The 16627-nt window shown below is 41.1% G+C and overlaps 1 protein-coding gene across 4 annotated transcripts in view; it reads left to right on the top strand.

Moving 5' to 3' along the window:
- Positions 1-16163, top strand: part of GGACT (gamma-glutamylamine cyclotransferase) — a 22744-nt gene extending 6581 nt beyond the window's left edge. Inside the window, exons 1-2 of one of the 4 annotated variants that reach the window (XM_072135503.1) lie at positions 8420-8548; positions 15473-16163. In XM_072135503.1, coding sequence (XP_071991604.1) covers positions 15481-15948 — 468 coding nt within the window. In that variant the 5' untranslated portion in view covers positions 8420-8548; positions 15473-15480 and the 3' untranslated portion in view covers positions 15949-16163. The other 3 variants (XM_072135507.1, XM_072135504.1, XM_072135505.1) reach the window with 3 other exon arrangements.
- The last annotated feature ends 464 nt before the right edge of the window (positions 16164-16627 follow it).

Below are 16627 nucleotides of genomic sequence, written 5' to 3' on the forward strand. Positions count from 1 at the left end.
TGTGATTTTGATTTATTTTTCTTGTGTGTCAAAAAAAAAAGAGGGTTGGGTATATTATTATAAAATGGTCCTTGACCACATGATCACTACCTGGACACCCCTGCAGCCCTTTTGTCTTGTGATTCTTTGGGTAGCTTTTGTAGCCTGACGTCTGTGTGTGGAATAATGTCTTGCTCTACAGGTGAGCATGTTCTTTTGGCCTGGCTTCCGTCCAGACATTTTGCTTATGATAGCTGATCCCTCTTATCATAGCCAGCATAGTTTTTGGGTGCATCATATTGTTGCACAGCGTCACTCAAAAGGACAGTTTCAAGTTTTGTATCCCCTGTCATGTGAATACAGAGACTGGGGTTGTGATTATTCCATTGGCCCAACCATAGGCCTTGCTTGAGGTACTGGGGCCATGTCTATACAAATAGCACTGCTCCAGGGTCACAAATACTTTGGTAGAGTCATTAGGGGGAGTAGAAGCATCTATGAGTATGGATATAACAGATTGGAAACACATCATCCTATTCTTTGGTATATATTTCAGATAGGGGACAAGACTTCTTGTACAGGCAGTCCCCGGGTTACATACAAGATAGGTTCTGTAGGTTTGTTCTTAAGTTGAATTTGTATGTAAGTCGGAACTGTATACTTTATAATTGTAACCCCAGGCAAAAAAATTTTTGGTCTCTATGACTATTGGAATCTAAAAATAGTGGGTTGTCATAAGAACCAGGATTAACAATAAATCTTAATTGTAGACACCTTTGATAACTGTTATAGATGTTTATTTTAGCCTGGGGCTAAAGTACAGTAAATAACCAAAATCCAGAGGTCCGTTTGTAACTAGGGGTCGTCTGTAAGTCGGGTGTTCTTGAGTAGGGGACCGCCTGTATATGCTTCCAGATAGTCCTCATTTTTTATGATAAATATAGTGGATTACCTCATCAGCAACCATTTGTGAAGATTCAGAAGTATGAGCAGATGTTGATCCACCTCTGCATCATCTTGTGGTTCCCCAGTATAGTGCATTATAGAGTCAAGGCTGTTCTAGCACTTATATATTATAGTTTCTATAGTACAGTATATAGGTACTGTTAGCAGAATGGATTGTACAATAGAACCTGTGTTTGTATAAAAATAGGCAGCAGAACTATATACAATAAAGATAACTATATACAATGAGGTAGGTGCCCTCCACAGGGATCAATGTGGTGCCACTGTTGAAAGCACCACACAAGTGGCTGCATTATGTGTAAACTGTGCGTCTGCAAGAATTACGCCATTTGGTGATACCCAAAGAGCAAGTCTTCTATGATTGTTATAGGTAGGAGAGGGTTGATATTGGGAACATAAATTCGTGTTACCCCTTCCCCCAGGTTTAGCTGCAGATAATATTTGGGATATCTTCAAGTTGTAGTTAACCCCATTCTGTACTTCAGAGGGCTATAACTATGGATTGGTGGCACCTAAAATAACAGTTCTGGTATCATCTGAGAGAGAATCTTCCCATTCATGGTATACCAGGCTAGTATTTCTATGTAGAAGAGTACCAAAGATTAACTATTAAAGTGACAGGCGGGAGATCTGTATATTAAGATCACACTCCCAAATTTCACTTAAACCGTGAATATCTTTGGTAGCTAGAAACAAGATCCTAATATCATAATAAAAAACTGTGATAATAGGTGCCACCAATTCAAAGTTATGGCTCATAGTAGCCAAAATGTATCTCATACGTGTTAGGCCACTGGTGTGCCATCCTGTGAGGACATATGAGATATGTCCTTGGTGATAAAAGAAGTAACCTGTTGTGCAGAGGACATTTGGTGGACAGAGTTCCTCTTCAGTGGCCAATGATGTTTCTTACAGATCCTGGATAACAGAACCCATATCTTTTTATCAATAGCACATAGAACCAAATAGCACCTCCCCTTTGTTTGTTTAGTATCCACTTGAGCATACTGTCCCAAAAATATAGTTTTTATTATATTTTAACATCTAAAAATAGTTTTTCTCAACCCAGTATCTTTTTTTAATAATACAATATTGATGCAATCAGCCCCTCACTATAGATTCCATAATTCTACAAAATTTCACAAGACGTCTAGCAAGTATTTTGAAACGGAAACAACCGCGCCAGAGAAAGCACATAAAGTTAACCCCTTAAGGATGCAGGGTTTTTCGGCTCATTTCTCGCTCTCCAACTTCAAAAATCCATAACTTTTTCATTTTTACGTGTACAGACCTGTGTTAGGGCTTATTTTGTGCGTAACAAATTTTACTTTCCCGTAATGTTATTTATTTTAACATGCCGTGTACTGCGAAGCTGAAAAAAATTCCAAATGTGGAAAAATTGAAAAAAAACCGCACGTGCATCACGTTCTTGTGGGCTCAGTTTTTACGACTTTCACTCTTCGCTCCAAATAACATGCCTACTTTATTCTTTGGTTCGGTGCGATCGCAGTGATACCAAATTTATATAGGTTTTATTGTGTTTTAATACATTTTCAAAAATTAAACGAATTTGTACAAAAAAGAAAAAAAAAATTTGCCATCTTCTGACGCTAATAACTTTTTCATACCTTGGCGCACGGAGATGTGTGAGGGGTCATTTTTTGCGAAATGAGGCGACGTTTTCAATGCTACCATTTTGAGGTCTTTGCGACATTTTGATCATTTTTTATGTTATGTAAAAGTCGCATTTCGGACATTTGGGCGCCATTTCCCGCCTCGAAGGTCACCGCCGCCCGTAACCGTTTTTATATTTTGATAGATCAGGCATTTTGGGACGCGGCGATACCTAATATGTTTGTGATTTTTACTGTTTATTATGTTTTATATCAGTTCTAGGGAAAGGGGGGCGATTTGAATTTTTAATATTTTATTAATTTTTTTTATTTTTTAAACTTTTTTTTTTCTTTTTTTTTTTTCCACTATTTTTTAGACCATCTAGGGTACATTAACCCTAGATGGTCAGATCGCTCCTACCATATACTGCATTACTACAGTATTGCAATATATGGCATTTTTGCAGGTCATACATTACAATGAGCCACTGGCTCATTGTAACGAACCTGCATAAGCCATGTAGCCTTGTGTCAAAAGGCTACCATGGTAACCGATCGCCGCCCCCCGATGACGTTCGGGGGCGCGGCGATCGTAATAAAGATGGCGGCACACGCGAGCCGCCGTCTTTTAAACGCCGCCGGCGGTTATTAGCGGTGGGGGTTTTGTGCAAAATGCAAAAACCCCCACCTTTGTATGAAGAGGACTCAGCCCGTGAGCCCTCTTCATACATCCCTTATACCTCTGCGCCGTAGAGCTACGGCGCAGAGCGTTAAGGGGTTAAAGTCCAGCTGGCACCAGGGCTAGGGTGAATTGGAACCCTGGTGCCTGTAGTGTGTGTTTCAAATCGGAATATGTTACTGTGGGTACCAGGAACCTCAGAGGAGACGAACAACCATGAGCCCCCAGTGTATAGCCGAATGGCAGTCGTAAAGGGGTGAACGAGGCTGTGCCATAGTAGTAAAGTGCACGTATTGTTAAAGGGTAATGGGTGCTTTTTAATTTTTAGGGTGTGTAGTGGATATATTTAGCAGGTTGTGTCCATTATAACATTTTCTAGCTTAAAATTTGAAGAAGCCTTTGAGGTATCTAGGAACTCTACACATGTTCATCTTTTACATTTAGGACACATTATAATTTTATGCCACCAAAGTAAAGTTTTTTAAACTTTCACTTCGAATCTAAATTGCATGGTAATGCCTATGTCTATGGGCTCAGCGGGATTTTGACAATATAATGTGTTTATTAACATTTTTCAGAATGTCAAAATAGTAAAAATTGCTCTGTCCACTGAATGCAAAAGCTGCCAGAGAATGGGCTAACCGCGAGATTCTACAGCAGTAATATAATGCCATATAAAGACACTACAAATATATAATAAATTATACAAAAAAAAAGTTATGATTTTTTTTTCTAATATCTGTTCTATTCTTGATCTAAGGATTTAGGCCAGGGGTGAACAACATTTATTGGTCCAAGTGTCACATTGTCATACTGCTGAACACTGAAGCCAAGCTCTCTCTTCCTCAGAAAGCCGCCTTAACTGTAATTGATGGTCACTGGGTTATTAGGCCAATTGCTGATGACATGTTTCCTTTAACCCCTTCCCGACGCGCCGGGTCCCGGTGCATGGAGAGGGCTCACCCCCCTTTCCCTAGAACTGATATAAAAATAAATAAACAGTAAAAATCATAAACACATTAGGTATCGCCGCGTCCGAAAATGCCCGATCTATCAAAATATGATAACGTTTTTTCACTACGTTTAACCCCGTAACGGAAAATAGCGTCCAAAGTCGAAAATGGCATTTTTTTGCCATTTTGAAAAATATAAGAAAATTATAGTAATGAAAACGGCATCAAAATTCGCAAAAAATGACATTGTCCACAGCTCCATACACCAAAGTATGAAAAAGTTATTGGCCCCAGAAGATGGCAAAATAAAAAAAAAATATTTTGTACAGGAGGTTTTAATTTTTTTAAATGTATGAAAACATTATAAAACCTATACAAATTTGGTATCCACGTGATCGTACCGACCCAAAGAATAAAGTAGACATGTCATTTGGGACGCAGAGTGAAAGCTGTAAAATCCAAGCCCACAAGAAAACGTCACAAATGTGGTTTTTCACCATTTTCACTGCATTTGGAATTTTTTTCCCGCTTCCTAGTACACGCCATAGAATATTAAATACCGTCACTATGAAGTGCAATTTGTTACGCAGAAAATAAGCCATAACACAGCTCTTTATGTGGAAAAATAAAAAAGTTATAGATTTTTTAAGTTGGTGAGTGAAAAATGGAAGTGAAAAAACTAAAAAAGGCCAAGTCGTTAAGGGGTTAAGGAGTTGCACCAGTAACCAGCCCCCTAGCCTAGACACACCAACAACCAATAGTGCAGCACAAAATACCCCAGAAATTATAAATGCCACAGTACAGAAAAAAGATAACACTCCGAAAGCCACATACTGCATTTAGAGCAGACAATAATAGTGCAGACCCCAGAGCAGAGCTATGCAAAGAGCAGGAGAAGATTCAGGAGAACTATACAAGGGTGATGCCACACGTGGCGTTTTGAACGTGTGTTTTGGGCCGTTTTTGAGCAATCCGACAAAAAAAATGCATGCGTTTTTACCAGTTCCAATTAAGATAATTGGTCAAACCTGTCAAAAACGCATGCATTTTTTGAAGGACTGCTTAAAAACAGGCTAAAAACACAACGTGTGCCATCACCCTAACAAGACAAATACTTACCACCAATGGGTGCACTCCTGTTCCTGGGGCATTTCTGCTCTGTGTCTTGACATCAGAAAATTCAACTAGGGCGCGTTCACACGTTGTGTTTGAAAGACATTACAACAGCTGAGGAAAGGTGATTTGCCTAACACCACGTGTTTTGTTAATACCTGCATTAACAAAATGCATGCGTGCATGCGTTAACATCACATTTACAATGCGTTTTGTAAACTGAAACATCAACAGTATTGTAATTAGGCAAATCACCTCATCTCAGCTGTTTTAATGCGTTTTAAAACGCAATGAAAAATGGTCACACGTACCGCTAGGCGTCCATTCATAACGCGACGCTAGCTCACAGGGGGGCGGTCCTCGACCCAAACGCACATGCATTTCCAGAGAAACGCATTCGATCGGCTTATCAATTGCATGAGTTTCCCTGGAAACGCATGTGCGTTTGGGTCGAGGACCTCCCCCTGTGCACTAGCGTCACGTTATGATGGACGCCTAGCGGTATGTGTGACCGCGGCCTTAGGCTGCTTTCACCTTAGGCTGCTATTGCTGTCAATATTTATGTTTACAAAAGGAAGAAAACCAGGGACAAGCAAACCAGGGATGTAGAGACTGAGTCGGGACCTTTTTGGTGGAGTTGCTATAAAGAAAATTGCAAGTCGCAAGTTTGGCTTACAGATTCTGCAGCCCTGGCAGGATTGTAGCAGTGAGTCATGGGTGGCATTAAACACATGCGCTTCAAAACACAATAGATCAACTGTTAACAGTTGCGTTACAAAACGCACCCATTAGCGTGATGTTGACATGTGTTAACATTATGTTAACACCTGTGTTTTTTAAACGCAAATGTTAACAGACATTTCTATAGGCAAATCTCTCTTCAGCTGATCCATTACATTTTGAAGTGTATGCTTGTGACTGCACCCTTAGTCAATTTTACAGGGTGCAGTCACATGTTGCGTTTAGGGTGCTGCCACATATTCCGTTTTTCAGATGCAGTTTTTGAAGCCAAAAGCAGGTGTGGATCATAATGAGTAAAGACTTACTATTAAGAAATGCTGCTGCTCCTCTATTTCACTCCACTCACGGTTTTGGCATCAAGAAACTGCATCTGAAAAACTGAACGTTTGGACGCACCCTTAACGTAGGCATTTCAAAACACATTTCAATAGAGAAATTTGCCAAATTAAATACTGGGGGTCATTTACTAAGGGCCCGAATTGCTATTTTTCGTCGGGTTTCCTGAAAATGACCTTTTTGCCCCGAATTTCCCCCTGTTTTTGGCGCACGCGATTGGATTGTGGCGCATTGGCGTGGACGTCGGAAAAACCGTGGAATTTTTTTAAAAAAAGTGTTGCTTGACACGCGCTTACCTGCACCAGGAATAGGATAGTGAACTCCGGCAAACTTCAGCGCAGCAGCGACACCTGCACATCGGGTGCACTACCTTATTGAATGGCCGGAAGACCCGAACCCTTGATGGAGAACGTGAGGCTGGATCGCGAATGGACCGGGTAAGTAAATCTGCCCCACTGTGTTAATGTTAACATATGCCTCAACAGTTGAGGTTTAACCCATTACCAACATGTGACGTAATAGTACGTCACATACTGGGTGCATGGAGAAGGCTCACAAGCATAATGGTTTTTCACTGCGTTTAACTCTGTAAGGCCGCGGTCACACGTACCGCTAGACGTCCGTTCATAACGCGACGCTAGCGCACAGGGGGAGGTCCTCGGCCCGAAAGCACATGCGTTTCCAGAGAAACGCATGCGATCGGCTTATCAATCGCATGCGTTTCCCTGTTAACGCATGTGCGGTCGGGCCGAGGACCGCCCCCTGTGCACTAGTGTCGCGTTATGAACGGACGCCTAGCGGATCGTGTGACCGCGGCCTAACAGAAAATCGTGCCCAAAAAAAAAATCACATTTTTTTTTGCAAAAAGTGATCTAAAGGTCAAACAGTCAAAAAAACAGTAGCATTGAAAACGTCATCAAAAGTTGCAAAAATGACACCACCCACAGCTCCGTACATCGAAGTATGAAAAAGTTATTAGCGCCAGAAGATGGCAAAATATTTATTTTTTGTACAAGTGGTTTTAAATTTTTGGTAAAATGTCTGAAAACATTAAGGGCGCTGTCCCACATTGCGTTTGCAAACACAGACAAAACCGCGCCCACCAGGGTGGTCGGCGGTCCGATCGCATCGGCGTTTTGGGTTTAACGCAAAACACCGGCGGCTCGTACCCGATCGCAGGCGTTTCCATAGAAACGCCGATGCGATCGGACCGCCCCGGTGGGCGCGGTTTTGTCTGCGTTTGCAAACGCAACGTGGGACAGCGCCCTTAGGCCGGTGCCACACAGGGCGCTTTCTATGGAAACGCCTGCGATCGGGAATGCGCCGCAGGTATTTCGCATTAATTTAACGCAAAACACCGGCGGCTCGTTCCCGATCGCAGGCGTTTCCAGACAAAGCGCCCTGTGTGGCGCCGGCCTTAGGGTGCGGTCACACGTTCAGTTTTTCAGATGCAGTTTTTGATGCCCAAACCTAGAGTGTTGTAAAAGTAGGAGGAGCCGCAGCATTTTTATTATTTGCCTCAACCCATTCTCATCCACACATGCTTTTGGCTTCAAAAACTGCATCTGAAAAACTCAACATGTGACCGCACCCTCAAAGATATAGATTTGGTATTCCCGTTATCATACCGACCCAAAGAATAAAGTAGACATGTCATTTGGGGTGCACAGTGAAAGACGTAATATCCAAGCCCACAAGAAAACAGCATAAATGTGGTTTTCACTAATTTCACTGCATTTGGAATTTTTTTCCCGCTTCCCGTACATGGCATGGAATATTAAATACCACCATTTTGAAGTGTAATTTGTTACACAGAAAACAAGCCATCACACAGCTCTTTACATGGAAAAATAAAAAAAAAAGTTATAGATTTTTGAAGGTGGGGAGTGAAAAATCAAAACTCAAAAATGAAAAAAAAGTGTGGCAGGAAGATGTTAACTAGGCAAATCTCTTTCCAGCTGTTAGGAGGCGTTTTGAAATACACCACGTGTGACTGCACCCTGAAAAGATCAAAAATACACCCAACCCAAATTGTTGTTCATAAATGTCTGTGGGAATGTCTGGATCCATTTCATAAGTTGGAAGCCTCAGCTCCGGACAAGTGACAACACATGCGCTACTACGCCCAAATCTTGGTAATGCCTGGGTCCCGCTTTCACATGAGCCGTGTAAGTACCGTATACACCTGGTGAGCCTGCACAGCGCGGCTCCTCCGCCGGTACTACGGACACCGGGAGCGTCACACGGCCGCTCCACGTCACTAAAGCAGCTGAGAGCCGGTCACATGGTGCCGGGAGCTGCAGCCTGAAGTAGGAAGTACAGAAGTGCCGCCCGACACGGGAGACTCCGGTAACCGCACCGTGTGCACCGCACTTTACTAGCAATGCAGCGCCTCATAATCCTATGTACTCGGCCATATAGAAATGTATCATATGCGGCCGTTTTTGAGCGCGTTTTTCATTACGTTATCACGGCATAGATTATGTGGATTTTATATCTATAATGTGACGTTTGGGTCCGGGCAGATGGCACTTCATCCAGCAATACTTTTTTTTGTTACATGACATTATCAAAATACAAAATAATCTGCGCTTCAGTCACACAGTAACTTATTTGGGTTGTAGGACTTGCATTAACCACATGTGATGTGAGGTCACTGTGCTGTTAAAGGAAATCTACCATCAAAATCCATCATGGTAAACTAGTGACACTTACTCCTAGAGCCACCATGACTGAGGTTATCTTCATATACTCCTTATCCGTGGCCTTTCAAAAGCAACCTTTACAACTATGCTAATGGGTCTGAGGGGCTCTGGGGGGGCTTTTTCAGTACAAAAATTATAGTTAAGTAAAATGACTGTTACACAATTCATTTATAATTGATATTGTGAGAGAATTTGAAAAATTAAATTTTATTTGGGGTTAATATTATAAAAAGTATAACTAAAAATAACTGTTATTTTTTTTTAAGTAGCCCTATGTGTGTCAGAAAAAAATAACCCCTTCCCCTTGATGAACAGTATTTTATATTCCATACCATTCACTTGAAAACAATTGCAAACTCATTTGCGCCATTTTCTTGTGGGCTTTGATTTATACAGCTTTACTATATACTCCAAACGACACCTCTGCTTTATTCCCTGGTTTGCTACGATCATGGAGATGCCAGATATATAAGGTTTCAATGGATTTTAAAAAATGTAAATGCTTTGTACGAAAAAATATCTTTGTTTTGCCATATTCTGACGCCAATGATTTTTTCATACGACGGTGTATGGACCTGTGTAATGTGTCATTTTTTGCGGGACAAGATAACGTTGTAATTCAAAAAATTTTTGAGACTACAACCTTTTGATCCCTTTTTATTCAAATTTATATGTGTTGTGAAATGCCAAAAATGTTGTGATTCAGACATTTGGGCTTAATTTTCCGTTGAAGGGTTTACTACAGGCGGAAATAATAGTTTTCATATTTTGATAGATCGAGACATGTGGGATGCAGCGGTACCCAACATGTTAATGATTTTATTTGTATTTATATCAGTTCTAGGAAAAGTGGGGTGATGTGAACTTTTTTTTTTTATTACAGTAGTTCTAGCCTCTGTAGAGTCACTTATACAATGTACTGCAATACTACAGTATTTAGTATACAGTATTATAAATTTACTGGATCTGTAAAAGAGCCTGCTGACAGCAAGCACCTTAACAGGTCCTGCTATGACCCACACGGAACACTGCGATAGGGTCCTGTCTGTCATAGCAACCTACCTATGCCCACCGATGAGTGGGGGCACCGTCACTTAATTACCAGTTGATAGCGACACCTAACGGGTTAAAACCCAAGGTCTTGGGTGTTAGCTGCATTGTTACAGCTTACACCCGCTATCTCTAGAGCAGGCTCTGCCAGTGAGCGCATACATCCTTAACAGATATGTGACATACAGATACATTACATGTCATTAAACCACAACGTCTGCATATTTGCTAAAAATGCCCCAGTTATTAAAGCCTTTCAAGGTCTCATAATTTAGGCAATAAATGTTTTATTACAATTGTAGAAAGATAACAAATCAATTACTTCAGGGGCCATTTTACTTCTATGGGGGCCTTTGAATCAATAGAAATCCCACACAAATCCCCCCAAACAATTAAAAACGGCCTGTAGGAAGCTTGTTAACCCTTTTCAGTATTTTACAGAAACAGAAAAAAAAATGGGAGGTTCTATTTGGAATTTGCCGATTTTGTCATTAATCGGTTAATTTAGGCCTTAAATTTACAAACTTACACCAAATAGGAGAAAATGCCTCTAAGAATTTGTTGTGCAGTTCCTCCCGGGTACAGAGACACCGCACATGTGGACATGACCTGCTGTTTTCGTACATGGCGGGCGCAGACGGCAGGATTTTGCTAGTTTTCGGAACTCATGACATGTCTACTAAGTTCCTGAGGTACCAGGTCAATTGAATCCCCCCAAAATTGACCCCATCTTAAGCTATACAGCTCAAAGGATCTCTCAAAAGGTACAAAGAACATTTAACCTCAAAGGTGTTTAAAACAATAAGCATAGGCTTGTGAAAAATAACATTTTAGATTCTGCCCACCAAAGTTTTCGTTTTGCCTGTACAAGCCTCTATGATCATTGTACAGGCAGTTTTATTCTTCCAAAAAAATCTAGATTTATCCAAGTCAGTCTTTTCTCTGACCCCTTCCTCCACTCTACTGGGCCAAGAGCTGGGGATTAATTCATGCTGCTCACAGCTGCAGTCATGTGACCAGAGCTCATTTACTTGGTCACATGACTTTCTACAGCAGCCGCAACATCGACCAATGAGAAGCTCTGATGGCCCCCATAGGAGCGTGGCCTCCTGCAATCAGAGCCATCAGAGGGATCGATCTGTCAGTGTGACAGCCTGATCCTGTACTGTGATGTTATCAGTTTGCTGTCACAGCAGCCCCCACATACAAGGAGACCCTTGGAGCAGTGGGAGGTGAGAGGCATGCAGGGAAAATGCTAGATGCATCCCTTCTGCATGTCTGTGTATGCAATCCCCTGTTCATCACAACTCTGCTACAACCGTTCACTCGCTCAAGACATTTATCAAGGGTTATACTGAGCATTTTGACCCCGCAGGTGCTTTATTAAAAGGAATTCAAAATGACTGTTGTGACTGTGTTTTTTGTACCATTACACCATTTATATGCCCAATACATTGTACCCAGATCGTTCCACTCCTGATTTAAAAAATATCGTATATATGGCTGTTAAGGAGATCGCACTGGTTTCGTACGCCATCTTTACTACTGTCCGCCATCTTAGATACAGCGGCCATGTTCCCTGACCATTGTCAAGTTAATGTCATGATTCAAACTTCATTTTATGTAACATGTTTGCTCGCCTGTCAGCTAATACCCTTTGACATTTAATGGGAAGCCAGTCTGTCCTTGATTATATTATGATTCTGGAGCCACTTATCTTCTTCTTCCCAGCAAATTAGTATAAACAATATCTGTGTACAAGGTCTCTGAGAACTGAGCACAATTAATTAATTGTTTTTCCCAGAATGTGCTGATGACCAATAGCTTTGCAGTATACTATTCACGCCCCTTTGATGACTCTTCTGTCTGTGATATTATGCATTTTAGATATTAAACGGGAGAAGATCTTGACATACACTAAGAGATTGACGTGCCTTAGTTTTTATGTTCAATCATGAAAGGGTTAATTAGGACTCACCTTACAAAAGTCAAGAGGGCTGTTGGGGCCCTGCATAAAAAATCCCTATCAATGGCCCTAAACTTCTACCTGTAAATATTGTAGGGTTAAGGAGTCTTGCACAGCATTTGCTGACAACTGCAGAGGGTATAAATTTAAAGGGGTTGCCCGGGCTTTACAAACATTGTATAGCAGGCCTGGGGTGGCAATAAAAACAATAAAAATGTTATCCTTACATGGTGCTGTCCATCATGTAATGTCCCTTTTTGTTTATAGAGGAAGGCGCTCTCGTCCGTCCAATGCCATGTGCCCGATAGAGCATCACTTTCAATTTGAGGCGAGGTGTATTATTAAGCAGCAACAAGGGGGCACAATTTGAGGCGGAGTTACTGTGGGGGGCATAATGTGAGGAGCAGCTGCTTTGGGGGGGAGGGGGATTAATGAAGAAAAGCTGCTAGAGGGCACAATAAAAGGGGTAGCTCCTTGGGGGGCCTAAAATGAGGAGGGAGCCGGGAAGCACAATATCCAGGGGTCCAGACTTTGTGGGGGCCTCAATGTTAGGGGAGCTGGCAGAGGCACAATTTGATAGGGACCTGGGGGGGACACAGTGTGAAAAATAGATGGGGGGCACCAAGGGGGGAATTGTATTCTGCGGGGTTGGACCATGGGCAGGTTTAGGGCAGGTTTGGGCAGCGTGCTCTGTATCTGCATCTTTTGTCCCTTTCTCTGCTTTGAAAAAGTTAGGAGCTTTGGTAAAACTCATGTCCGGACGGCAGGGAGAGGAAAAGCAGTGCAGAGGCTGCTCTCTTGGATCCTCCTGACCTTTGGACTATGAGACGCAGGTACTTTTTAGCAAGGTGATTTCTATTTCTACCTAAAAAAGAAACCCCACCCGCCCCTGTGATACGGGGTATTAAGTATAAGACGTTCCTCCCCAGGGACACACTTTTAGTGAGCGCAACATCTACAAGGCCAAGGAGAAGATTCACCCAAGGATGACAGGTTCTATCTCTCCGACACCTCTTTTTTTTATATTCTTGCTTTTTAGTTAGTATTTTTGTAGACTATAAAGGTAGGACTCTAATGATAAGACAGATTTATCATCCAGTACTCTCTAGTATCACTCGATTTGTCCCATTATATTAATCAGTACTGTCTCAGATGTATCGTGTACATCTTGCTTTATTACGCACTTAATTTTCTCTGTGCTTACTTTCTACATTTACATTTATTAGTTTTGACATTTAAACTCTTGTATTTGAACCATTTTATTCACAATTCATTTTTCTGATTCAGAGTGAACATGAGTTCCCTAATCCTCTTACAAGAATTAATTGCATGTTTTAGTGCTCACCTCTGACCCCTCCACAGTCCCTTCTGGGGCAGGTTTCTTCCTAAAGCAGCCTTGCCGGTTAATGAAAACGTGATTATAAAGGTAACGATTCCTTTAATAAAAGAGGCGACGCAGCTCTTTGTCATCAAAATAACGGACCTTGTGACCACTAGATTAAAGGGGGCATTGTGAAACACTCAGGAAGAAAGAGGAAAAAATTGTTTTTATGGCTATTATGCAGCAATTTACTGAAGATGTTTGTATGAATACCTGTAGTTAATGGTTGGGAAGAACTCAAGTTACTATGGAACTTAATGTTGAGAGTATATTCAGAAAGATGTGTTAACCCCTAACATGACTGCAAGTTAAAGGGGTATTCCCATGAAGACACAATTCTTAAATATACTCAGGATAACAAAATAACACCTTCTATAATTCACTGATATTAACAAAAATACTGCATTTCACAGTTATAAATCCAACCTGTCTCTATCAGTCCCGGGGAATACAGATTTGGTTGTCCCTAGATACGACCGTAAATCTTCTGACTATGGCCGGTTTCTTCTGATGAATAGCTTTTCCTGTCTGGTCTCTACCTCTTGCATTACAAGATCAGCTCATACATAGGCACTTCCTGCCGGCAACCATCAGTGTGCAGCGACTTACTTTGCAAGCTACAGACAGATAAGGTCTTTATCTGGGAGGGATGCATATGGCAGAGCTGACTGTGTTTGTGTGAGTTACCAGAACTGAGTGTTATTGTGTTTTATATCTATCTCATGGATCCCATAAATTCTCATCTCTTTTTCTCTGTGTCTGATACTAGTAGAATGTTTAGAAGCTAAATAAAAGTGTAGATAAACCCTGTACCCTGATAATCTAAGCACATTGTCAGCGCACAGCATCTCATCTCATAGATGTATCAAAAAGTGTCTGCTTAGAGACTCTAGAATCTTACACTGAACATCAATGAGTGATAGGAGCTAAAACAGCAATACAACTAAGTAAGGGGTTAAAATGAACTTTATTGTGTAAACATCACTATTAATTTGAGAACTTTCTTTCATAGGCCAAACCCCTAATATGCTGGACGTAGCCAGCAGTTTTTCACCAAACTGTTGATGTTTCTTGATTTCCCTCAAGTTTGGCTTTGTGCTCCTGCCTTCTTTTCTTTTTCTGCTGGCCTGATGTATTTTAGGAATTTTGCCTTTTTCTTTTAATATATCAGAGTTAGGGTCTTGTGAATTTGCACAAAATAAAATTGAAGTCAAGTCAAAACAGGTGCCCCCCCTTCCCCAAGTGTCAGCTCTAACACACTGAGGGTGGTATAAATGTGATGGGCAAATTGATCTGTACTTGTAAGATAAAACCAGACATGAAGCATAAAGGTTTGCAACGCCTCCAGGATTATGTTCTGCTCTTGGTTTGGCTTCCAAATACTGATAGAAAATCTGAATTATTATTCTGCCGTCTAAATGGCTCCTAAGATTTTTTTTTTTTTTAATCCTTTTTGGTTATGGAGAATAAGGGCTCATGCGCACAACTGTTATTTTTAGCTGTGTGATGGAAACTGGAATATCCCATCTCTCTTTATTAATTCATATAAAGAAATCCATAAACATATAATACATTAAAATAGAATTCTATGTTATTTAACTGCTACATTGCACATATTCCACAGTCAGGTAAGTAGTAATCACAACCAATACCCTAAGTAGAATGGTCCATATCAAGTAATTCTCATGCAGAGGTCATTCTCCAATCCTCAAATCCTCTATACTCACATAATGGTAACCCCAACAACATGTCATATGACCAAACACCATCATTTATATCCTATTTATCATAAAGCCTACCCATGTTGGAAAATGTGCTGTAAGTGCACTTGTTGTCCATGGGATTGTTGTTTGCTGCTTGTGACCTGCACAAGGTTCTGTGGCAGAGGGTTCAGAGAAAAACTAGTGTCTTGGCTCAATGAAATAAAAGTATAAAAAATGTTTTTGGACACTAATGAGAAATGTCTTATCATATTTTTCTTGCTTTCTAGGGGAGAAAATGCACTATGTATTTGTTTACGGAACCCTCAAGAAGGGACAACCAAACTATCACATCATGACAGATCCAAACATAGGAAAAGCTATATTTACAGGCACAGGAAGAACTGCAGACAAATATCCGCTAGTAATAGCTCAACAAGCCAATATACCTTTCCTCATGAATGTAGCGGGAACTGGCCACCATATTGCTGGAGAGATCTATTCAGTTGATGACCAGATGCTGCAATTCCTGGATGAATTTGAAGGCTGCCCAAACATGTACCAACGCACCATTAAGAGGATTGAAATATTGGAGTGGAGAGGGAAAGATGATTCACCTGAGCAGAGAGCAGCTGCTAACACCATAGAGTGTTTTGTCTACAGCACCACAAGCTACCAGCCCGAGTGGCTCAATCTTCCTTACCTTGACTGCTATGATTCCTATGGGACACATGGACTTCGTTATACGAATCATCTAGACAGATAATGATTACCATCATGTAAATACAGTAGTTCATCTTTAGAGGTGATTAAACTGCCTCTGGTTGTGAATCAAAAATATTCCACCTTAAATTATAAAGTCTATTTTCACACATTAGTACAATTTTCCGATAGGTTAACATCAATAATACATTTTATAAATCAAGAATTTGTTTATCACTTGCCTCAATAAAAAAAGATAATCATATTTTAGCAAAGTAAGCCATAACGTGTTAGAGTTTATCTGGGGCTTTTCATGGATAATAAGAACACATTTCTGGAGAGGTAAACCTGTTTATAAAGCAAGGGGCGTAACAAGAGACCAGTGGGCCCTGATGTAAACTTTGGATTAGGGCCCCATATACTTAAAATCGTGCTGCCACACCCAGGCCCGCTCTTGAAAATACACCTATATACTACACCAACATCACTCAATAAAATGGGCCTCGACACGACTAACAACTGTATCATAGGGAATCAATACAACTGAAAGCACCAGTGGGGCCTGGAGATTGAAAGTGCTGGTGGACTGCATGCACTGTGTCCAGAGGGCCTTTGGTGGATACTGAATTGTGACAGCTGCGGGCCCTTACCTCCAACGGGCCTGGTGGCACCCCCTGCAACTGTGATCATTATGCCCCTGCAGGTACCATATACAGTAATACTGATACTAAAGGAATTTCCCT

Source organism: Engystomops pustulosus, chromosome 2 (genome assembly GCF_040894005.1).
Source record: "Engystomops pustulosus chromosome 2, aEngPut4.maternal, whole genome shotgun sequence".
Taxonomy (NCBI): domain Eukaryota; kingdom Metazoa; phylum Chordata; class Amphibia; order Anura; family Leptodactylidae; genus Engystomops; species Engystomops pustulosus.